Here is a 25,604-nt window from a genome sequence, read left to right as displayed (position 1 = left end):
ACCCCGGGAAAGAGGGTTCCTACAGGATTTATAATATCATTTGATTTGTAGAATATTAGTTACCTTTTTTTCTTAACCGCTAAACCATTCTTAACGTAACTTTTGTCGCAATTTTAATAACAGTGAATTTTTCGGACAAAAAATACTGTGTATTTCCTCTATGACAAAAAATACCTTAGAACCAAACCAGTAGGTAGAAAGAATAGAGCTTTCTATTTGAATCTTACCCTTAAGAATCGTGCATTTTTCTGATATTAAGTATAAGTACTATATCACTCTCCGGTCTATAAACTGTCTTTATGTAAAAAATGCGTAGCTCTATTGCAGCTTGAAAGAAACCGAAAAAGCAACAAATACATTTTACTATTTATATTATAAATAGGCTTGGTAATATTATGTCTTTTCGCTGACGGCATATTTCAATTCTTGGTTTTATAACTCGTATAGCTATTACCAACTGGGTATAATTTAGTCTGCTAATGTCGCGTGGGATAGAGGACACACGCTTTACAGAATGATCGGTGAAAGCTGGAAAATGTGATTGCATATCCAACTTCACCAGTTATGCCAAAGTTGGATTTCATCATTGTCAACTTATTACCGGCCCACTACAGGGTACGGGTCTCCTCTTGGAATGAGAAGGGTTTAAGTCTATCACGCTGGCCAAGTGCGTATTGGTAGACTTCACACGCACCGCCATTGAGAATATTATGGAGTACTCTCAGGCATGCAGGTATCCTCACGATGGTTTCCTTCACCGTTTAAAGCAAGTGACATTTAAAGTTGCTTAAATTAAAACGCACATAACTCCGAAAAGTCAGTAGTGCGTGCCGGGGCTCGAAATCGGTCTACACGAAAAGAAAGCCGAAGCCTAACAGCTTCAAGTAAGATGAATTTGCAATCAGATTTTTTAACACCAACAGCAGACAATATAAACAGGTTTTTTTTATGTTTTAAAACAGCAATATTGTTATTATAAGTGTAAATAGTGTCATTTTTTTTACCACTAACCGAAGGGCGTTTACTGTCGGATAATAGGAGGAATTTTAAAATTTAAAGGTCGCGTACCGAGTAAAAACGCTTCGACACTTTGCGACAAGCTAGATATAGTTGGTTTATTTTTACACTTTATTTGTACAGCAAAAAGCATTATGACATTGACGGGAAAAGTTACAAAACGAAAATATTTTATTTGTTTAACGACCTAGGGATGGATCTTAACGTACATGAGTGCTCCGAGCTTTGTGCAGCGTTCTTTGCCAATAGTTTTGTAACTAGTTAAGTTGTCTTCTCTTTGGAGATATCCTGTAGGGCTAACAATGCGAGCCATGAGATAATTGTGTCGCATCTAATCTAAATTCACTATACAAAAATAGAGTATCCGTAAGAAAATCCGTTCCGTTCCGTATCCGTTATGTAACCCAAAGTAGTAAAATGTTGTCTACAAAATTCATTATTTGGTAGGAGGAAACTTATTTAATTTACGAATTGATAGGAACATAGCAGTCAGTTTTACTTAATTTAAGGATTTACAGTAAGATGACACCGGCTCTGAGACTATTGATATAAGAAATTTAGAGTCCAGTGCATATGGTAGCAGAATCGTGCTGGTCCTTCGAGCACACTCGATTGATTGTAGATAGAAGTGTTTGTTATTGACTGATGACTTTCTGCGCGTAAATATCTGTTATTGCATAGTTTTAAGGCTCGTTCTTTTAAACATATAGCAAGCGAAAGCAAAGCGGTGATAGCCCCGTGGTAGGGTGGATACCACTTTGACTATACTTTCGGGGTAGGTACTGAATTCCAGAACCTCCAACTTTCCTAAGTTATGTGAGTTTTAATTACTAAAATATAACTTGCTTCGGTGGCAATGGAAAACATTTAAAAAAAACTGGCGTGTGAAGTCCACCAATCCGCACTGGGCCAGAGTGGTGGACTATGGCCCCCCTTCTCAAACTGTAGTGGGCCGGTAATGGGCGTATGATGATGATGATAATGATGATGCGACGAACATGTTTTCAAACACCCGTCAATCTATGCTTAAGATCGAACTTGAAAGCCTGTTCATCATTACGGGCGCGTTGAATATCTATTTTGGGATGGCTCACTTACAGAAAGTGAAACGAGCGAGCGAGGTCGCTAACGATGTTTATCGGCAAATCTCATAGCTAGCATGTATATGATTAATACATTTTTCATGTATGCCTTAGTGGAAATAGCTTAGAAGATATAAATAATCCCTGACATCTGTAAGAGAAGAGATCTGTGATATTAATAATGACTCAAATTATATAATTCATGTGCTCGAATATAATATTGAAACCAGGGATAATGTCAGCGATGCGATGTTTTACATAAATCACACACACACAACAAGCCAGAAAATGATAATAGACTTTAATGCTTGAGAATTGGTAATAATTTCAAGTGTGAAGTTCGAGATCCAAAATTAATAATATCGGTTCGGTATGTAATAAAGTTTGCCGGTTAACGTTTAATATTTGTCGGTTAGTTATTGCTTTCCTTGTTTGAGCAATGAGTGGGTTGAATGATCTATCGTGTTCGATTTCGGACTAAGCTACACGGGGAATAAGGCAATTATTTTCCATTTTGGTTGACTCCATGCTCAGTTGCAGGGATTCCTGCATAATTATAAATTTATTTCCCTAAAAAATTTTATTAAACGACATCGAAATGATGAACATTTTTAAGTTTACAATATACAATATCGTAGGTCAAAGAGAATTACTTACTTAATAAATCATGGAAATCTTTTGGTCTTTGCCTTCATCAAAGATGCATCATCTCAAATGCAGCCATCGTTTAAATTTACATTTCCAATATAAACAATACCGCCACTTGATGCAGCGGGGGCGTTAGTAGTCCGCTTTATGCGAGTCGACGAACGCTCCTATATGGAATAACAAACGGTTCATACATAAACAAATTTGCACAGTTCAACGACCTCACGCATTTAGTTTTCGATTGATTTAACTTTATCGTAATATGCGTGTTTGTATAAGAACTTATGTATATACTTAGATTGCAGTGAGTGAACGAGTTTTTACATAAAGTTGACGCATTGAGTACTTATAATCAGATAGCTTATAACTTTATTAATCTAAGAATCAGCTTTGAGGTAAAGTTTTTTTTTGCACATGGGTATAATAATATAAACTGCACCAAAATCGCGCATCACTTTGTAAATACACAAAATAGTTTTCAAGACTATGGTAAAAAAGACATGCACGCAAACACTTGCTCCCAGACCCGTATACTCTTCATACGCGCATTCTTACACATAAACTCACACGACCGCACTTACGTAGACACATAACTTACGCACGCATTCCCGTACTCACGCACAATATTTTAAGAACTGTCGCCTTTGCATTGTTGGTAAAAACACACTAATTTTCTTATCAAGGGTTATCACATCCAACTACAGCACGGCACGGCTGGCATGGACAGGAGACAATTTTATCCCCGGGGAAAGCATTCAAATTTATCTTCTACAGATTTATCAACTCTCAAAGCACTTGCGCATAATTGGAAATAATATCCAAATAATATATGTGTAATAATAAACGGCGGTAAACCTCTCCTATTGCTTTAGCAAGTGGACACTTTTATTATATATATCTATCTATCTATCTATCTATATATATAAAAGAGAAAGTGTGTGGGTATGTTCCGTATAGGCTCCGAAACGGCTGGACCGATTTCAATGAAACTTTCAGGGAATCTCCGGATTGACCTGGCGAGTAATCCTGTAAAGTTTGGTCACGATCGGAGCACTCCTATTTTTGAACTGTCAAACTGTCAAATACAGCTTTTATTTACTATGTTGAGTGTACATTGTTGGGTGTACATGGGTGTAGATAATGATCTTCACCCGCTCGAGAAGAGAATAGAAGAGAATGAATACGGAGAGAATTAAATGATTTAATATATTATCAGACTTAAATTAAAAATTTAATGATGTAAGTTTATTATTTAAATAAAATAAAGCAAAATCTAGCCCGGCGAAGCGACCTGGGTACGCTAGTTAAGTATAAAACCCAAGTCGCTCTCGCTGTTTGTACGCTTAGATCTTTTAAACTAAGGAACTGATTTTGATTCAGTTTTCAGCAATAAATAGAGTAATTCAAGAGGTAGGTTTATGTTTAGTAAACGTGCGTTTTATGGTAGAGAAAAGGAAAAAATTCAAAGATTTTTAATTAGATGTAAATTAAACGTATTTTTGTACGCTTACATTGCAAACGCGGATGCCTTACGAGATAGATTAAATTAATGTACTACGGATTTGTATTGTTCATCAACAAACTGCCCCACATTAGAATCAAGTATACTGACACGTGCGAATTCGGGGCGGGTCGCTAGTAATGAATAATTTGAGACCAATGGTTATTTTAGGCAATGCTACTCCAAATCCTTGTTGAATATTGATAACGACTAAGATACCATGATTTATCTCTGCATCGTGTGCGTCCATACAAAAGACTGAAGTGTATCGATAATGTTTGTGTGTATTTATATCAAATTACCCACCAACTCAATGTCATGTACAATTACATTATTTATTACATTATATTATTGTTAAATTTTTGATTTGGTAAATTTTAACTACAAAGGTTTAAAAAAATATCTTGTTGCTAATAGAAACATAACGTAGATGAGCGTAAAGTACTTAAAAAATTAGAGATCTTCATATAAATTTTCATCCCCTATTCGATGCCATTGGAGTTTTTTTTAATTTGAATAGAAAACCCAAAATCAAAGTTTCATGGATGAAACTTGAAAAATAAATTGATAAATGAAGAATTTTATACAAACTTTCACCTCCCATTTAATTAACCCTCTTAGGTTTGGAATTTTCAAAAATCCTTCTTAGCGGATGCCTACGTTGTAATAACTGTGTGCAAAATTTCAGCCCGATCCGTCAAGTGGCTAGAGCTGTGCGTTGATAGATCAGTCAGTCAGTCAGTCAGTCAGTCACCTTTGCCTGTTATGTATATAGATTATCAGCGTATTTGTAAAAATCCTTATCAATTTAATAAATAAATCTGGCAAATTTGAATTAATAGTTAGTTATATACTTTATGATATAAATGTTACATTCTGTAACTATTTTCTATGAAAATCTATGGTGTGGCGTGCGCAAGCGCTTTTATTCTATGTATGTACTATTATGTTAATTGCATAAATACCCAGCCAAGATCGTGACAGCGCTGTTTCGTAAGAGACGGTTGACTCGGCGAGTTAGTGCGAATCACTTTCTAGTTGCACGGTGCACGTTTGACAGGTTCGTCTTCTGCACGTCCACGTGACACGGTGCGATGTTACGGACGTTACACTTACGCAATTACCAAACAGACCTACCTTCGACCGCGTTTGTTTGTATTCGTTTAACTATTTTCCAAGACCCTGTCTCCATGATAAAAGCTATTCCTATGCAAAATTTCGTTAACATAGGTTTGTCTGTGTGTGCGGAAATATTACATTCTAAATAAATAAAAAATATATATATATTCTACGACAATACACACATCGCCATCTAGCTCTAAAGTAAGCGTAGCTTGTGTTGTGGTTGCTAAGATGACTGATGAATGTTTTTAGGACTAATTTACACAGATGCATATAAAATACAGATAAACACCCAGGCACTGGAAAACATTCATGTTAATCACACAAACATTTTCCAGTTGTAGGAATCGAACCCACGCCCTTGGACTCAGAAAGTAGGGTCGCTGCTCACTGTGCCAATCGGCCGTCTATATTCATCTCACCAAACACAGCCTGACAGAACACTGAATAACTATTCCTACGTTATGTTATCACGTCTTTTAGGTTTTTTGTACGTACACATTAAAATATGCGAATCAGGTATCGTACCTATGGAACACCGACTTCTTCATTAAGTAGCTGTGGCGTGCATAGAGGGTATGCACAGGGTATGCAGATGATATACAATAAAGAAAATATCTCGTACGAGTTATAAAAAACTTAAGGGTAGGCATTTTAAGAGTTATAATTAGCCTACCCTTAAGTTTGTATGACTCGTACTGAAGATTTTCTTCATTTTACATCATCTGCATACCCTGTGCATATCCTCTATGCACGCCACTGTTAAGTAGGTACTATAATGCTCTTAAGATTTAAAAAAAAATCACTTGAATTGTATCGTGGAGCTACTACATTATTATATTTTTGGTTCGTAAAAAGCGTCCGGTGACGATGACGCGCCTAAAGAAGTTTTCACTTAAAAAATGTAAAGCTTCACTATTTTCTCTGTCTGCCACACCATCATCATCATCATATTATGTTATTATGTATTTCTAGCCAGCTACTATGTTCAATAACAGTAACTCAAGATACTTCCGAGTTGGTAACATTTAATTAAAAGTCAATTAATCTGAAATCATGCTGCGCAAGACAAGCGATGCGACAGGCACTCATTATCTGTTACTATTAATTAACGTGTAGGTCGCGTTCTATAAAAATAGCTCTGATCAATAGACCTTCGTAGTAAATCATTTTTACAATTTAATAAAAATTTATGTCTGTGTTTATTTTTATCCTAATGATGTGCATGCTCTGTGGAAAACAAAACCAAATCTATCCGACAGTCGCCCTTAATTTTTCAGCCTACGTGCTATTCAGACTATGCTATCTCAGTTCTGTGCTTAAAGGTCATCCCGATCAGTCCAGCCGCGTACGTAATTGAGTAGCAAACATCCCTCTAAACTTTCGCATTTATACTATCAGTATGTGTATCGATCAATGTTTATTATTAAGTATATGAAATATTGTTGATCCACCAAATTGTACTGTCTTGCTCTGTATTTATATCTCTGTAACTACTTTTTTCTTTGGTGTACAATGAAAGTGTATTCATTCATTCATTGTACCTACGTTTTAATTTATCACTTTGTAACATCTATTATAACTTTATAACATTGACGGCCGATTGGCGCAGTTTGCAGCGACCCTGCTTCCTGAGCCCAAGGCCGTGGGTTCGATTCCCACTACTGGAAAATATTTGTGTGATGAGCATGAATGTTGGGTGTTTATACATATTTTCTAAGTATTTATGTATATAATTCATAAAAATATTCATCAGGCATCTTAGTAACCATAACACAAGCTACGCTTACTTTGGGGCTAGATGGCGATGTGTGAATTGTCGTAGTATATTTATATAATCTATGCTACTGTAATGTTTCAAGCAAAGTAATTTATTCTGATTTTAATTCTGAAGATTACGGTAGCTGATAGAAACAACTTTATTTATTTTCTTCTGCTCTCGCAATAATACAATTCTTTACAATACCAATTTGTAGCTTAAAAAATTGCAGGTTTTACTTTATTGTAAAAAGTTATTAAACTATTTATTGCGTAACATTTTGTTTTCGACTTTTAACGCAACCAAAAACATCAATGTCAAGTTTTTCCGGGCATTGTGCTTGTTTCATTATAAGTTAAAAACATTTTTTCCCGTAATTGTCATATTTTGTAAAAAAAAAACAATAAGGTACGTCAATAAATATCTACTTTTGATTTTACAAGTTGTACTTTAAAATTTATTACAAAACTAGGACTGGATAATTAAGTCTTATGTATATTTATATGTGAGTTTTTTAGAAACATCGGGTTAGCGTCATCTCGTAGTAAATTAATAAGTCGAAGCTGTTTTTGTATAAATTAGACCGATAATAACGATGAATAACGTCTTAGTTTTCAAGCTTAAGGAATTATAAATACAAACAACTTTCTACTAACTACAAGCTTTCACGCAAGCTCCGTCCTTTAAGAAAATCCTATTTTCTTTTTTAAAGTAGGTAATAACTAGCAGTTGCCAGCGACTTCGTCCGCGTTAATTCCGGTATTATACAAATCCCGCGCGAATAGTCACTTTTCCCGGTGTTTGCTTTTGATTACTCTTATCGTGTAGTCATCATCAACCTCTCTCCTCCCACAATGGGAAGTCCACCACTCTGGCCCAGTGCAGATTGGTGGACTTCACACACTTTCGAGAATGGATATGGTGAACTCTCAGGCATGCGCACATAACTTTGAAAAGTTACAAGTGCTGGGTGCCGAAAATGAAGTCGAGCCATAACTTATTAGCACCATAACTTTTATTTTACATGAATAGTGTCTCAAACATGTAATACATGTTATATTTCAGCCAATTTACAGTAATACATAATAAATTATATACTAAAACCTTATTCAGGAGTCACTCCATTCATGTCCATTAGTAAGAACAGTATAAAAATCCGTTCGGAGTTATACAAAAGTTTTGGGTATTAGTGCTTTTGCGTATGTATGAAGTGCAGGCCACTGACGTTGCCTATATTACCATTACCAACGTATATCGATTTAATCTGAATCTGTGTTCTATACTGTGATGAACGTACGATTACATTGAACAGATAATAAACGTTGTAATTTTTTTGCAGAGATGATAGACGTGAGTTATCGGCACCAACAGTACTCCTGAAAAGGACCAAACACCACAAGGGCAGTATTTATTGTCTCGCCTGGAGCCCAGCGGGTGATCTACTGGCTACTGGCTCCAATGATAAAACTGTGAAGCTCATGCGGTTTAACAGCCACACATGCAATCTGGAAGGGCAGGAAGTAAGTAAATCATAACCTATTTTACCAGCGAGATATTTATCAGCAGTGCCAGTGAAGCTTCCAGGGTCAGTTGTTATGATAATACTAATACGAAATACATCTGAAGAAATTAAACATCGCAAAAATAATAGTTATTTATTAGACTCAGCGAACAGCATGAGCTCTTACTTGGGAGATATCGCATCTTGTCAGAATATCAGTCTGTCCATTTGTCCGTCAGTTTTTCGATGTCTTTTAAAGTTTTTGATTATGGAATGAAAAGTAAGACGAAAAAAATTAGGGTTTCTCTGACACGGTCAAATATATTTTGAGATATACCCTGATATAAACAAAAACATCAAGCGTCCTTCGAATCGTTAATTATCTACGTAGATAACACTACTATAATGTAAGATTACATTGAAAAGAATCGACCTTTATTTGATTGTATGAGTGCCGTCTCATTATTAAACATTAAGTACATTGTTATACATAATACCATAAAGATACAGTACAGGTCATGAAACACAGACGGACAGATAGTGATACATCAGTCTGCTCGGTCAATTCAATAATTGCTAAGTTATTCTTGGATTGATTGGGAATTTTAAATTAACCTTCGTTAAATCTTCCGCCGTTTAGCGGAGTTGCAGTTGTATATTATCATCAGTTGTATACCGGATATAAAAAACACAAAAAAAAATCTCTCAACGCGCACATTTTTTAAAATACCTCTCTACATTCGTTCAGCACGGCTAGTGCAGGCAGCAGACAAAAATGATATCCCCCTATTATATCTCCTCAAAAAGAAATAATTACCGTGTTCCCTGCTAAAGCACGGGAACCTGGAATAGCAGAAATTTACCACCGTTTATTATTACACATATATTATTTGGATATTATTTCCACTTGTGCGCCAGTGCTCTAAGAGTTGAAATAGCTGTGGGAGAAGATAATTTTTAATACTTTACCCGGGGATGTATGTCCTGCCCATGCTAGCCGTGCAGCATGACGTGCCGTACTACTGAAACTGAACTAGAACAACTCTTTCGAGACATTCAGGTCCGCTCCGGACCGCATAGAATTTCTGCGTCTAGACTCTCTTAGACGTTTTCTCTTTCTCCTCTCATATTTTCCTCTTTCTTCTTCTCTTCTCTAGTGATCAATTTGCTAGTTCTATTCACTCAACCTACATATTGGATTGATGTATACGTTACGAGTTACCATGCATGCATGCATAAATAGCCGAATTGTAAAATACTGTCATCTGTTCCGTTTCGACTTAAGATTTCATTTTAATATACAAACAACCAGTATGTATATAAAAAAGAGGCTTCATATACCTAGCAGCCAGAATTGGGTTGATAATGACATGAACTTTTTGATTATCAGAACGCGAATAGTGTCAAGGAAAGGAAAATGCGAAAAAATTATGATATTAGTATATGATAAAAGACTACGCCTGTTTTATCAGAGAATAGTGTCGTTGCTATCAAAAAACTATCAATTACGCATTTTCCTTCTTCCTAAGAAACAAGTGTTGCTTCAAATTTATTATAATAATTACCTTAAGCAAATAGCGAACTATGTTTTATCTTATCGTGCACGTTCAAATTCACATTGTAGACAGAAATCATCGACGACAAAATGGCTGTTAATAAAGTGACATCATATGTTTTCATTGGATGATCGCATTGGTTAAAAATTTAGCGCTCACCGTTTCTGGTGACCTCTCTGTCACGAAGTGAATGTCACCCTCAAGAGCCGAGAGAAGTCTGAATCCCGATTACGCATGTTTGATTTTGAAGAGATTTTTGTCGTCGTTTTGTCTCCGCAGTCCGAATTAGATGGATAGACAAAATTAATATCCACAAATTCTAATTCAAAATTAAATTGAAATTTTTTTTAGGTCAAAGATTGACTTCTCCTTTTGATTCCATTAAAATTTTTATGACGTAGATCTTCGAAGAAAACAAAGTGCTATATATAGCTCACTTGCTTACAATCAAATAGTGCAATGTATGTGAATGGTTAGACAAACACTGGGTACTGTACATAGGTAGTACCACCCTTATTAGAGGGTCGGGATGGTAACGATTGTCCGATTTAAAAAAGTCACAATGTACAGTCAAAATGTGGGAATTATTTTGTTTCTTCCTATAAATATATAATGTTCAACTTTGCACTAAATACAAAATGATGTTGGAAATATTTAGTTTACTTTTTAGTTGATATTACATTTGACGACCACCCTTAATGTAGGAGGTCCCGGTTTGGATTCCCGGCAGTACCCCAGTCGGGAATCCGATCCTCGACCAGGACCGGGATTTGGGAATTTATAATTCCTGAATTTTCTCTGGTCTTCGACAAAGACGTGCCGTGCCGCTAAGCGATTTAGTGTTCAGGTGCGATGTCGCGTAGAAACCGATTAGGGGTATGAATGGTAGTCATCCCTGCCCTACAGGTAAGCCCGCTACCATCTAAGACTGCATCATGCTTACTACAGAGATGAGATTGCAGTCAAGGGCTAACTTGTTGAATAAAAAAAAACATTTCTTGATTATCGCAGTCGGTTATATTCGGAAAAAACACAAAGATTTCTGATACTTGTACCACTATGTCGGAATACAGCTTATTTCTTCCTAGGAAGCTGGTAAGAAACTCGGCAGTTGCTGAATAATTTAACTTTCATTATTCTATCTTGTGAGAGATGAAAGCGGAGAAGGCCGCTTCCAAGCAACCTTGTAATGAAATCATAATTAATTGTATAGTGTCCTTGTCCTAATAAATGCGTTTTGACACATTGCTTAAACGTATGCATTCGGTAGGTCCAAAATTACCTTCAGAAACCGGTTATAAAAGCAATATGATGTAGTCAACCCCAAAGATTACCTCTGTACCTTTCGCAGATATTGCTAACTTGACGATTGTTTAAAAATGTCTTATAGACCATAATGAAAACATTCACTCTAGTTGTTGTTGAAATGTCAACGTTTTAACTAGATTTTGTACTATTTTATATAAAGGGAAATTCGCTTTAATTTCCGGGACCTAAATCTATTTCGAAGTCATAATAGCTTTTGTTTTGTATGGAAATAATTTACGTCAAAAACATTTACGTTGTTGCGCTAGACGATATCAAAGAAACATTTTAGTGATATCATTACACGTATTAAAATAAAGTGTAGATACGCTTCTACATGTTAGTAATAATGGGATTTTAATTCACCGATTTAATAAAGCATCATTTATAATCCCATTAATAATAATTGGTGTCTGGCTGTCTGGTAGGAGGCTTTGGCCGTGGCTAGTTACCACCTTACCGACAGAGACGTGCCGCTAAGCGATTTAGTATTCCGATGCGATGTCGCGTAGAAACCGATTAGGGGTATGACTACCATACTCCTTAACAGGTTAGCCCGCTACCATCTTAAACTGCATCATCAATTACCACCAGGTGAGATGGTTAGATTGCAGTCAAGGGCTAAATTATAGTGGAGAGAACAAAAATTTAAATTTAAAGTTTTAACTACTAAGAGTTACCTAATAATGAAGGGTCGGGCCACTGTTAGGTATTCGACTTTTCTAAAAATAAATGTTCAGTATCAGATAGGTTCAGTGGCGTGCATAGAGGGTATGCACAGACAGGTCTTCCGGTCCCGTTCGTGATCACCGGAGGTCTGTGTTCAGCATTTGAACATTAAAAGGCTACTGCTGAAGGAAAGTGGCCTTACGATTTTTGGTACCATAGGTACAGTAGTAGGTCCATTTTACTATGAAGTTACTGTTAATGTATTAAATAAATGGTCCTTGATTAAAAGTAGTTACTTCCAATCAAGGGGCATTTATTTTATACGTTAGTTGTGTCTCATGTTAAGCGCGATGCTGTGTTGGACGCACGAATGCGATAAATTAGATCGGCAGATTGATTTAAAATTTCACAACGCATTTTTAAAAAACATAAATGTGTTCTAAAAAATGTAAGGGACGGTAATAAGTATCAGGAAGCGTTATCGGTGCTTGGCCGTGGCCTAGAAATTTTTCGACGACTGCCAGCCTGTGGCGTGTATGGGGGTTTTAACCAGGGTAGCCATAAAGCAGGAAGATCGCATAAAATTGAAAAATTCTCCTTCTATAAGTTGGTTAGTTAGTTATATGAAGTGCACGCCACTGCCGCCAGCACATCTCGTTAGTCCATCTTATGATCGATGACTTCTACTTTACAATTTATATGTATTTGTCCAAACAGGTAGAACTGGCGATGCACGACGGCACTGTGAGGGATGTATGCTTCATAGAGGACACATCGAACAAAGCCAGTTTGCTGGTGAGCGGTGGTGCCGGGGACTGCAAGATATACGTCACTGATTGCGCCACCGGCAAGCCGTTTCAGGTACCTACTCGTTTTCGGAAGGGAACAAGTAAATATTGGTTATATCAAGGTTGTGGCATGGGCCTCATAAAAAGGCTCAGAGTCACTCAGCGGGCGATGGAGAGAGCTATGCTAGGAGTGTCTACGTGATCAAGAAATGAGGAGACCCGTAGAAGAACTAGAGTTACCGTCGCGAAGCTGAAATGGCAATGGGGAGGCCACATAACTCGGAGAAACTATGGTCGTTGGGGTCTTAAGGTGCTGGATTGGCGACCCCGCATCAATAAACGCAGCGTAGTTAGGCCCCCAACGATGTACAGCAGTGGACTTCAATGGGTTGAAGTGATGATGATGATATCAAGGTTTATAATAAATATGTTGGATTAAGGTGTCACTGTATTATAATTCTTTCTTTATGTGTTACATCTTCATCCACCATCGTCATGCTACCACTCGATTGGCTCGTTGTATTTGCACGCGTACACTACTGAAAAATGTATTCACATCTCGATAACTGTACTTTTAACTACTTAATCACGAGTTGGGCTCGATTTTAATTATCAATCCAAACAAATGGCAGATTGATTTTATGAGTAAATGTTTTTGTCTATTTAATATTAATTTAAATCAAGGTCAATAATTTCCAACCATGTAAAAATTCAAGCAAGGAGACCAAAAGGGTCAATGGGTAATTGCTTGTATAAATATAAGTTTCCATCTTGTATAGATGGATACCAGGAATTTCCCTACGACCTTTTCGCCGGAGCTCCGTCCTGTGGTGACTTTCGGGATCGTTTCCATTTCCAATAGTGGGCAGCATCAGCATTTCTGTCGAGTTTTTGGCCTATACAGGAGTAGCAGGAGTACATTCTATGTTTTAAACTTCTCATGAGCCGCATATAAGAATTATTATTTTAAAGCAAAAATTGACGTACCAAGCCGACGGCCTACCAGGTGGTAAATTGACCTTCGCCTATAAACAGCCCAATGTCTATAAAACTGAGGAGTTGGTTCTAGACCGGAACACAGCAAAATACTGCATGGCGGCAGAAATTACTTCCCCGCTCTCTCACAAAAACATCTCCTCCTACTGATGACGATTCTAATGCCAAAATGAATCATGTTTTATGTTTGTCCCGCAGTCGCTGACAGGTCACTCGGGTCACGTGCTGTCACTTTACAACTGGGGCGGAGCTATGTTCGTATCCGGCAGTCAAGACAAGACTGTCCGCTTTTGGGATCTGCGCGTTGGTGGCTGCGTCAACGTCATCTCGCCGCCCACCGGAGTTCCGTCCAGGGTAACTGTAAAATAATAATTGAACCATACTTCCATATTTTTTTCAACTGACTTTTAAAAAAAGAAGGTTCTCAATTCGAGTGTACGTTTTTATTTTTTTGAATATTTGTCACGCGATAACTCCGACAATTATACACCGATTTTGATGATTCTTTGTTTGTTTCGGAATTCATACTTCACAGGTGGTCCAATCCTAATTTTGTGAATATCTATTAAAGGGATCTTGGAAAAATCAAGGGGAACTCTTTAAATATTAAAGGCACAGGTATAGCGATTTGAGTATTTCGTTATGTAACTTGAGCATTTTCTTTCGAAATGTACCATCTAGTCAAACTGATGATGAAAATCAAGAGTGGCTACCGAAATATACAATTTTAAGTTGTACACTAGTTGCGCTTCGATTGTGGTTAAAGTAGTAAACCAATTTATGAAGGAGCTGATGGTGAAGTGTCGGGAGAACTCCTCAACCATTAAAGGCCCGGCTTCAGGAAAAGCAATATTTTGTAGAAGGTTATGAGCAGTTGACATTTGGCTATTATTACTTAGATATAATTACAAATTTACCCACTATAAAAGCGTAAAAAAATTACACAAAAAGAACTGACTTCGTATAAGTCATAATTAATTGGCATACAAATGTTGATAATTGTATGCTTAACGAAGTAGTAGTATCTTCCTATTGTTTGTTACAAAGTTTAAATTGCTCTCCAGGGTTCTGCGGTAGCGTCCCTAGCTGTGGACCCGAGCGGAAGGCTCCTGGTCTGCGGCCACGATGACGGCTCATGTGGCTTACACGACGTGAGGGGCTCCCGGGCTTTGCAGCGCTTCAGCCCACACTCAAGTGACGTGCGCAGCGTACGGTTCTCGCCCGGCGCCTATTACTTGCTCACGGGGGGATACGATGGAAGGGTTATGCTTACTGATATGCAAGGTGAGTTCAAGTCAGTTCACAAATATTTATTCGGTGACAATCTATTATGGTAGTAGCAGTACAGTTTTTCGTGACAGTTCTTAAGGATTTAATAAAACATTTATACTTTTTAACAGGTTAGCCCGCTAACACACTATAAGTTTTAGTGAATAAAAAAATTACATTCAGAAATTTGTACAAGCGATAGTTGCTTAGTGATAGGCTTCTGTTGGAGAACCCTTGTAAGGCGAACGCACCTCTAAACTATAAAGTTATGTGCGTTTTATTTAGTTAAATTATAAATTTTGAAAATCTATCCTTTAATGACGCGGGTAAGTAGGTATAAGTACCAGACTATTCCCCGCGTTGTTTTTTTATTTTTTTTATAAATCATGTGAGTGTTAACTTTCCAGAAATACAATATCTAATGCCCATCTTCAGCATGCAAGCTATCAATATGGAAAATTTCATCAATATCGGTGCAGAAGTTGAGTTGAACATAGGTCGCAAACAAACATACAGTTACGCATTTATAATATTAGTATGGATTATTTTTTAACTTATTCATTATTATTGATTTTTTTTTATTCAAAGGTAAAAACATACGCTAAAGCAATTACTTTAATTCCTTAAACTTACTAACGCTGAACAATACATAGGTACTTATATCTAGGAATTGCGACCAATGACATATGTGTCGACCATGCAGACCAATAGATTACCGAGACAGACAATTTATGGGCTCATAGTTTTGAAATGTTGACAATTACGCCCGATCGAGGGTTAGCCGCATAAACATAATAACACACAGAACTAAAGCAAGCTTAGAGCGGACCAGCCCTTATCTCGGCCGCACACGCGTGACGTATTTGCATGTCCATTTCAAGTTTTCCGATGACTAAAGGTATAGAGGACCTGTTATAACTACGAGAAAGCTCGCCTACCTTCGTATGAAATGAATGAAAGTATTAATAAATTGATGAAATGAATATGACATAAAATCAAAGATAAATAAGATATTTTCGACAGCCGTTTGGGCAGCGACCCTTCTTTCTGAATATAAGGCCGTGGGTCCGATTCCCACAACTGGAAAGTTTTTGTGTGATGAACATGAACGTTTTTCAGTGTCTGTGTGTAGCTATCTTAGTACTTATAACACGAGCTATGCTTAATTTGGGGCTAGATGGCGATGTTTGTATTGTCATAGTATATTTATTAATTTAAAAATAAGCGTTGATTGCCTATTGGTCTTTCAAATTTCTTCGGGGGACCAAGCTCGATCCCTGACGCCTTGAATTTTCGGGAGTTATGTGCGTCTTTAATTGAAGCGAGTTAATATCACTTGCTTTAACGGTGAAGGAAAACATCGTGAGGAAACCTGCATTCCTGAGAGTGCTCCATAATATTCTCAAGAGCGTGTGAATTCTAACAGTGGGCACTTTGCTAACGTAGTTGACTACGGGCTTAAACCCTTCTTATTCTTAGAGGAGACCCATGCCCTAAAGTTGGCCAGTAATGGGTTGATGATAATGTTCTGTCGGCCGAGTGGCGCAGTGGGCAGCGACCCTGCTTTCTGAGTCCAAGGCCGTGGGTTCGATTTCTACTGGAAAATGTTTGAAAATTAATGTTTTTCAGTGTCTGGGTGTTCATCTGTAGACATATTATAAGAATTTATGTATATTCATAATAATATTCAACAGTCATCTTAGTACCCATTACACAAGTTACGCTTACTTTGGGGCTAGATGGCGATGTGTGCATTGTCGTTATATATAATTTATTTATTTATTAATTTATTTGGTTAAGGTTATAGTGTGTCAAGTCCACCAATCCGCACTAGGCCAGCGACGTGAATTACTGCCCTAACCTGTTCTCATTGTCGGAGGACACACGTGCTCTGAAGTGGACCGGTAAAGGGTTGGTGTGATGATACATTAACACGCGGATTTATTTACAGGTGACCTCACGTGCGCACTGCCGAGCGTTCTCGTCGCCCGACACCCCGACAAAGTGATATCGGCGAGGTGGCACCCGGAGGACTTCTCGTTCCTGTCCACATCAGCGGACAAAACCGCCGTGCTCTGGACCATCCCACCGGTGTAGAACTACAGCAGGACAGACCAATGCTAATTAAACCTTAGGCCTAAGAAATTCGAGCTCGTATTATAAATGGTCGCTATTCCAGCTCCTTGGGATCTCAAGGTCAACGGTTCTCCGCGTTATTTGGCCCGCCCATTGCCGAACAGTTATACGCAGCGTTGGTAGATCTCCGACTAGGTCAACATACCATATCAAAAAAGTAGCACGGAGTTGCTGAACGCACAAGACAGCGGTACTAGGAACTCTACAAAAACACGTCCAGCGGTAGACTATGATAATAACTTAATTTTCCATCACAATCTCACAGTTTCAAATAAGTGCATTACGATCTATTTATTATAAAGATTTAATATTTATAATATTTATTAATAACTAAATATCTGCACTTCATCTGTAGTTCAAAATATTGTCTATAGTTTATGAAGTTGACCATGGTGGGGATCTTTTGCAACCTTGACTCCAACAACCGTATCGTGTACCTTTTTGTGTAGGTTACAGCGTTAGTTATACCGTCGCTTAAGTGAAATTGCAGTCAAGGGCTAGCTTGTAATAAAAATTTCGTCTCGAATATAATATTTAAAATTATCATAATCATCGAACCATTCGGAGCACGTCCGAAGCTGGACATAGGGTCTTTGTCCTTAATTTCAGGGTGATGTGCCAAATATAGTGTGAATATGAATTGTTTAACATATATAATACTTGTTCGAATTTCATTACCTTCAGATTATGTTAATTATCTCATTATATCATTCAATAATCGAAAGTAAGAGAAATTTTATTTAGTCTTGTTGCAAATAGTACTTATCCAAATATAGAAAAATAAAGTATATTTGTAACACCTCTCGGAATGGGGTTACAACAGCTCAGCATATGTCGTGCATTTTGTTTCTCATAAAATTATAGTTCCTTCGCTCAAATAGTCATTTTCAGCCTGCTCATGCTGAAAGGCGGGCGTCGGCTGTTTCAAAGACTCGGCACGTTCTCGTGTTTTGATGAATTCAGATGAATGTTAATGAAATAATGAATTTATATTTCTCTAAATGAAATATATAATATATATATTATATATATTACTTCTGGATAAAATAGAGTTGTAATTTAAATGCTGAGCTGATGTATAGGTTTGTCTATAAACCGAAATATCACAATATATGTCTTCTTAAATTTATATCTTTCTTTCTATGTGCAATAGCGGCATGTATGTACATTGTGCATGTCATAGTAGATAATAAGATACTTATTAATTTTAATTTTAATTAATATATTATGAAAAAAAATCCCTGTATGATATTTTATTTGCTATAATTTTTAAATAAAAGTTTCCATACTATTTATGAATAAAACTAGTATAAGAAACTCTAATATTTGTATTAATTAATTAAATATTTTAATAATTGGAAAGTGTTATTTAAATGTGGTGCTACAGTTGATTACGTAGATGGTATTTTGTAATCGACTGTACCGTAAGTTGAATGTGATTTAATGTAGTTTTAATGTATTAGTTAATCCATCTATCTATTTACAGTCCTCGTCAAATTTATCAGAGTAGCGTTAACATAAAGTATAAACAATTAATACCAGGCCTGTTACATTCCGCACTTTTGATTCGAAATACAATTTGCATGTTTGGATTTAATCGGCCGGGGCAGTCTGTTAATGGTGTCAGCAGCATCTGCCAGTATGGTCCGGCTACTCTTTCGTATTTCGAACTGTCAGGTGAAGTAGTAAGGTTGAATTTGGCTCGCACTATCGTATTTATAACGACAGGAGCTCAGTCCGCTTTCGAGCAAAATTCAACTCATTGCCTAACTTTTAGTGTATCTATTTCATTAACAGTATTTACGAAGTGAACTATGAGCGATCTTCTACTGTTAAGTACTTATCCTTTATATACACAGCAATACATTTTGACGAGGTCATTAGCGTTCAGCATTTTGAACGGATTATATGTAGATGTTATTACGCCTGGTTCACATCGATATATCGTATACAAGTATCGATAACACAACACAAAAGTAATGTGAATCCGCCTTAAGCTACGTGTAACGCTTTTAATTGTATCGCCTTATGAACAAACTGACTGACTTCCTTTTATATGTAACTTTGAAATGAAAAATATACTTGCTTTAAATAATTTATTAACTTAATATATTAAATAAACCATTAAGGAGGCTGGGCAAACGTTTATTAATAGAAATTCTATTTATAGGAGCATGTCATATATAATGTTTTAGACCCAAATATCTATCTTTATTGGGGCATCATTTATAAATATTATTGTTGTAACTATGATGTTAATCTTTAATCTTTGAAAATTTGCCCATCCTCGTATTTCATAATGTTTTGGAGGGTCGCGCATTATGTCGGAGCGCCGTACGAGAATTTTAATACGCAATTAAATACATAAACACTTAGTTCCAGCTTTGAGAGAAACATACGCGTTAGTATACGCGCTATTGTATACTTCTTGACCGGATCTTGGAACAAAATAACACTTAGTGGTGCTCATTTAACGTGTACGCACCAATTAACGACTCATTGGTGCGTACACGTTGCCTGAATGTTAAAAGGGCACCATATGACACTACATAGTAATCTTGTACAGACTTAACGTTACGTTTGATTTTAATATAAAAAGCAGTAGGTTTTGCTTTAATAGCAGTTCTTGTTATACTCAATTTATTCTAACGTGTCTTATTGTGTAAACAATCTTTAAAATTTTTTATTACTTTTTAGTTTAAAGTATGTTTCTAAAATAAATAAAAAAAGATCTTTACACTACAAAGTAACTGAAAGATTAAAGGCAATTTAGATTTAGTTTTATTAAACGCATAATAAGACGTGTAAGAAAAAATGGAGAATCTTAGAAATGGATCACATAATGCATGCATTCTCAATAGGGCAAACGCTCCGTTTAGGGAAAACCTCCCGTTTAGGGCAAACCCTCCGTTTAGGGCAAACCCCCCGTTTAGGGCAAACCCTTCGTTAAGGGCAAACCCTCCGTTTATGCGAGTCCAGAGTTTTAAGATATAGATATTCTTGATAGATGGTGTTTCATGAGTATTCTAAGGTATTGCGCTGATTTAGTTGCGGTATTACGAATTGGTGTAAAATGTTACTTCGCACGGCCAATATGTATTAATTTATATCAATCGTAATGCGCGATCCTCCTTGATCGTTGTGTAATTTACATATTTATTCATAGAGGAGAATTATTAATTCTACTAGGCGAATGCTGTCAACATCTGTTTTCACAAACACTACTGTGAAGTCGTCGAAGAAGTTATCGTCTATTAGAATATATATAATAGAAATGAAAAAAACTGTGTGTTAGTCCAGAACAATTGAAAACGAGCTGAGAAATAATCTTTTTCATTAAAAATGCAAAAGGATTGCTTTTTTTTTTCAAGTAATTCACGCAATAAATGGCTTTCTTCAGGTCGTATTCACAAAATAAACACGATTTCCAACAGAATTTATATATACTTTGTTTTTAAATCGTAATTAACCTATTTCAAGTCTCCAGTGCTTCTGGCATTACACGATTCTTCAAGAAACCAAAAAGGCGAGTGTTTGTGAAAGCGCATGTATATATTTAATCTAAGTACTTACTTAAGTGGTGAAATGTAATATATGTTTAGCTAATGCAAAAAGCTCTCGTAAATAAGGTAATAAAATAATAATATAATCCAATATTTATAAACTACCCATTTATTTTACTTTACTACCTAATCCTTACAATGATTCCTGACATATAAATATCCCACTGATACTTTCTCATAGTTTAGAGCCACAAAGCTGCTTTGAAGTAGATTGTTGGGAGTATAACCATTATCATCATCAGTATAGAAATTCTGTGCTAAAGCAGAATTAATCTTATTATACTGGTTTTAGAGGGGATAATGACTGCAAGAACGTGGCAGTTATTATATAGCTATTTCATAACCTATACTTTTAATAAAAGCGTCACAGGAAGATTACTGTACATTTAACATATTTCGACCGGGGGATGCTTTATAATTGATGCTTAGTCTTAAACAGATTTTTATTTAATTTTTGTCCGTCTGTCTGTTCGTCCGTCCGTCTGCCTGTGTGTCTATTCGAGCATCGCGTGAAAACTGAACGGATTTAAATAAAATTTGATATAGTGGTAGCTGATATTCCGGTTCAACATATAGGATACTTTATATCCGGATAAACAATAAGTTTCCTCCGGGAAATGGGCTGAAATTTTTTATAAATTTTAGTTCATAGCTTCGTTAAATTTGAACCGATTTTAATAATTCTTTTTTTATTTGAAAGTGTATTATATGAAGCATGTATTGTCTAATTTTAATGAAGATCTGATAAAGGACCATAACTCTTCACAAATAACAGCAAGTCGCAAGGCATGTGGGACAAAGATCGAATGCATGCGTACATTATACTAATATTATACATGCGAAAGTTTGAAAGCTTTTTCCGGGATAAGAAATACCTACATTAACTTATGCTCGCAACGCCTCGCAGCTTGCCGCCCTAGGCTTCTGGCTCTAGAGGCAATACGTCGTATTTTAATAAATTAAATTCGTTAGTAACTCTGTATGGCTGTTACATTATTACGCTTAAACCACTTAACAAACGCAGCGTACGGAGTAATTTGAGGATCTTCGTTTAGTAACGCTATCATACATGGCATGAGAAATTTGTACAATAAATAATAAATAAGTCAATAAATATACTACTACAATACACACATCGCCATCTAGTCCCAAAGTAAGCGTAGCTTGTGTGTTTATTAGTGTTATAATTTTTGATTTGGTTTATATAATCAGCAGTAGACATTTTTTTATTCTTTTGATTCCACAATCAAAAGAATAAAAAAATGTCTATTTAAATAAAACCATATATATTTTTATTATTTATCTCTTACTTAGATTTGTTATATATTTTATTCTTATGATGTCCTTCATATTTAATTTTGTGTTAATGTAAAAATATCTTTCGTTTGATTATATATTACCTATATTCTATGTTATTGTCCCTTTTTATAGTGATGTTGTTTAGTCGCGAGGATTCGGAGACGACGAAGATAAGGGTGCTGCGCTTTTAAGTATACAGTTATATTGAGCCAGCTTGTTTGTCACACATTTTTACTTTAACAATTTATGACACAAATGTAACATTTTACACAACTGTGTGATAAAAAAGGCGGCTTTTTTTTCTGTCTTTCAAAGGATACTCACTTAAATAGAAATAATGAGAAAACCTTCGATATAGGTAGCAATTAACGAAAATGTTATTATACATTTAACATTCTGTATCGGGTATAATTAATGCATGCTTTTTGCATGGGAGGAATGCCGAATCAATGTTCGCTTACATCGCTCGGACATTCCTCTGATACGTTTTAATTTGATGCGATATATTTTATCGTACGAGTAATTTCAAATTTTAAACTTTAAATTCCAGCGCCTGTCGGAATTTATTAGCAATGACCATTAATTATATCTCTTATAATATCTGTGGTTTTATAAAACAGTAAGTTATTTTTGCAGCTGTTTTATAATAAGGGGTATTAAATGACGAATATTATTCTTTCATTAAAAATTGATTTTCGATTGAAAATATGTGATTCTATTATCAATCAAAAATCAAGTTTTAATAACAGAATAATAATTATTATCAACAGTTGCATACTTAGTATCCTATACTAGACTTAATCACACCCATAATCTGAATTCTCTATAAAAGTTTCTGAAACAGCATTAAAACAGCTAGTCCCTGTAACCTAATATCATCCATTACTGAGTATATATAAATAAACTACTTAGTACTAATGTAAAAAATATTTAGAAAACTTAGTAAGTAGATAGTAATAAGCATTTTATATACTTAGTGGAAGGTCTCGATCTCGAGTATCGAAGTAAAATAGCGGTCATTTGAATAACATACTTTTTTTTACATTGCCATATTCTTTTTGTGAAATTCATTCATATGTTCTTTTTTTGAATTTCATAAAGATGTCACACATCGAGCAGTAAGAATGTGGCTGGCTGGCGAGTAAACTCTTGCGCAGAAGGGGTCGAAAAAAGGAGTGTTATTTTGAAATTTAGTACAACATTATATCACACGTTTGGGTGGTTATTATTGTAATTAGGACTTGGGTGTTTAATAAGCTAACTATTTCAGATTGTTTTATATATAGGATTTAAAGCATGGGAGTAGATAACTCTTTATTACCCCAAGGATCATCGATTGCGAGCGAATATTTGTACTAAGGCTACAGTATTGTAGCTGTAACTTTTTTTTAAACAGACATAGACTAGTGCTTGACTGCAATCACACCTGTTGGTAAGTGATGTAGCCTAAGATGGTTCGCGCTTGCCTAGATGATAGAGTGAACAACTCTGAAGGTACCCAGAGAGCAAAGGAATCGGGAAAGTCGTAATATGGGAGGGTATTCCAGGCCTTTGCTAAGCGGATCAGAGAGGAAGAAGCAAAACGCTTCGTACGTGTTGATGTTATTGCAACACCAGATAGAGAAGATACCGAATGTTCTGCGCATCGAAGCGAACGAAGTGCGTGAAGTCTTCCCAAAAATCAAATCCAAAAATTCGCTATCCGTACCTAGTCTTAGTGAGTGAGTTCTTAGTGAGTTCGAATAGCGATTGAATGAAGCCGCATACATTTTGCATTTACTCGTCGCTCCTTATAATATACACAACATTTTAGAGCCCATTAAAGTTTCGGGGTCCGCCTTCGGAATACTTACGAGCCAATTTCGTTTTATAGCATCCACCATATTGCGCCCTAGCTCGCTACAGCCCCGGGCCAGGTTGAGCGTTTTTTTAACGTATACAAATTTTTTTTTAACGTATACAAATTTGACGCCCGATTGGCGCAGTTGGCTGTGACGCTGCTTTCTGAAAAAAGGCTGTGGGTTCGATTCCAACAAATGGAAAAATGTGTGTGTAATGAACATGGATGTTTCCAGTGTCTGGGTGCTTATCTGTAAGTGTATTATAAGTATTAATGTATATTGATCATTCATAAGTATTTATGTATATAATAAAACTTCAACGGTGAAGGAAAACATCGTGAGGAAACTTGCATGCCTGAGAGTTATCTATAATGTTCTCAAAGGTGTGTGGAGTCCACCACTCCGCACTAGGCCAGCGTGGTGGACTAGGGCCTTAACCCCTTCTCATTGTGGGAGGTCCGTGCCCTGTAGTGGGCCAGTAATGGGGTGATGGTCGTTATATAAAATAAATCGATGGTTATCAGTGAAAAATGTAGGCGTGTTTCTACGTACACCAGTTTAAAATACACACACGCACGTAAAACTTATAACATCTTAAAAATTGAATCTTTTAAATTGGCAATTTGAACCACCAACAATTTGTAGCATGTACAAATGTTGGTCCTCCAGACGTAAGAAAGTACTTTTGCAAGATAATCATTTTAAATAATAAATAAATAAATATACTACGATTTTATTCAGCGCATGCGGGTAACATCACTATTCAATCCCATCCGAATTGGCCTCAAACGTTTAACAACCAATCTTTACTAATAATATTATGAATTCAAAATTGGCCCGTGGCAAAGACGTCACGACTCGAACTTACAAATTAATAATTTGTAATTAAATTACGCATTGGAGCGGTGATAGCCCAGTGGGCAGGACTTCGTGTTCACTTTCGGTGGGCCGAGTTCGAATCCCAGCACGCACCTCTAACTTTTCTAACTTACGTGCGTTCTAAGCAATTAGACTATCACTAGCTTCAACGGTGAGGGAAAACATCGTGAGGAAACCTGCATGCCTGAGAGTTCTCCATAATGTTCTCAAAGATGTGTGGAGTCCACCAATCCGCACTGGGCCAGCGTGGTGGACTACGGCCTGAACCCCGTCACACTGTGGGAGGAGACCCGTGCTCTGTAGTTGGCTGGTAACGGGTTGATATGATGAATACAATTACGCCCGTCTGGCGTCACGCTTACAAGAAACGCCGAATGCAGATAAGTCCTTAACGGCAAAAAATCGTTCGTACAAGTTGTATTACAATTCGTTCAATTAAACATTTGGTCGTAACAAAGAAGTAACACTGGAGTAAGTACGTACCTACTTGCGCTCCGCAGTTAAGACCGACTTTTAAGAACGCGGATGATCTAAATTTGTCGCTTCTTTTATATACGAGTAGATGTACGAATGCATCTTTTTTTTGCCGTCGTTCCTTTACACGTATTGCTCTTGTATAGATCCTATTAATATTTCAGCCTATTAATATTAATATTTGTAGAAAATGAGCTAA

The 25,604-nt window shown here is 36.4% G+C and overlaps 1 protein-coding gene across 3 annotated transcripts in view; it reads left to right on the top strand.

Moving 5' to 3' along the window:
* The window catches only part of LOC120635961 (WD repeat-containing protein 47), a 72,193-nt gene extending 53,589 nt beyond the window's left edge, over positions 1-18,604 (top strand). For all 3 annotated transcript variants that reach the window (XM_039907171.1, XM_039907172.1, XM_039907173.1), the window contains 5 exons: positions 8,469-8,649; positions 12,878-13,021; positions 14,143-14,298; positions 15,009-15,228; positions 17,165-18,604. In XM_039907171.1, the coding sequence (XP_039763105.1) occupies positions 8,469-8,649; positions 12,878-13,021; positions 14,143-14,298; positions 15,009-15,228; positions 17,165-17,310 (847 nt within the window). In that variant the 3' untranslated portion in view covers positions 17,311-18,604. The remainder of the gene's footprint in view (positions 1-8,468; positions 8,650-12,877; positions 13,022-14,142; positions 14,299-15,008; positions 15,229-17,164) is intronic.
* Positions 18,605-25,604: the final 7,000 nt, after the last annotated feature.

This window comes from Pararge aegeria, chromosome Z, assembly GCF_905163445.1.
Source record: "Pararge aegeria chromosome Z, ilParAegt1.1, whole genome shotgun sequence".
Taxonomy (NCBI): domain Eukaryota; kingdom Metazoa; phylum Arthropoda; class Insecta; order Lepidoptera; family Nymphalidae; genus Pararge; species Pararge aegeria.
This window is presented reverse-complemented; position numbering and strand designations above follow the sequence as displayed.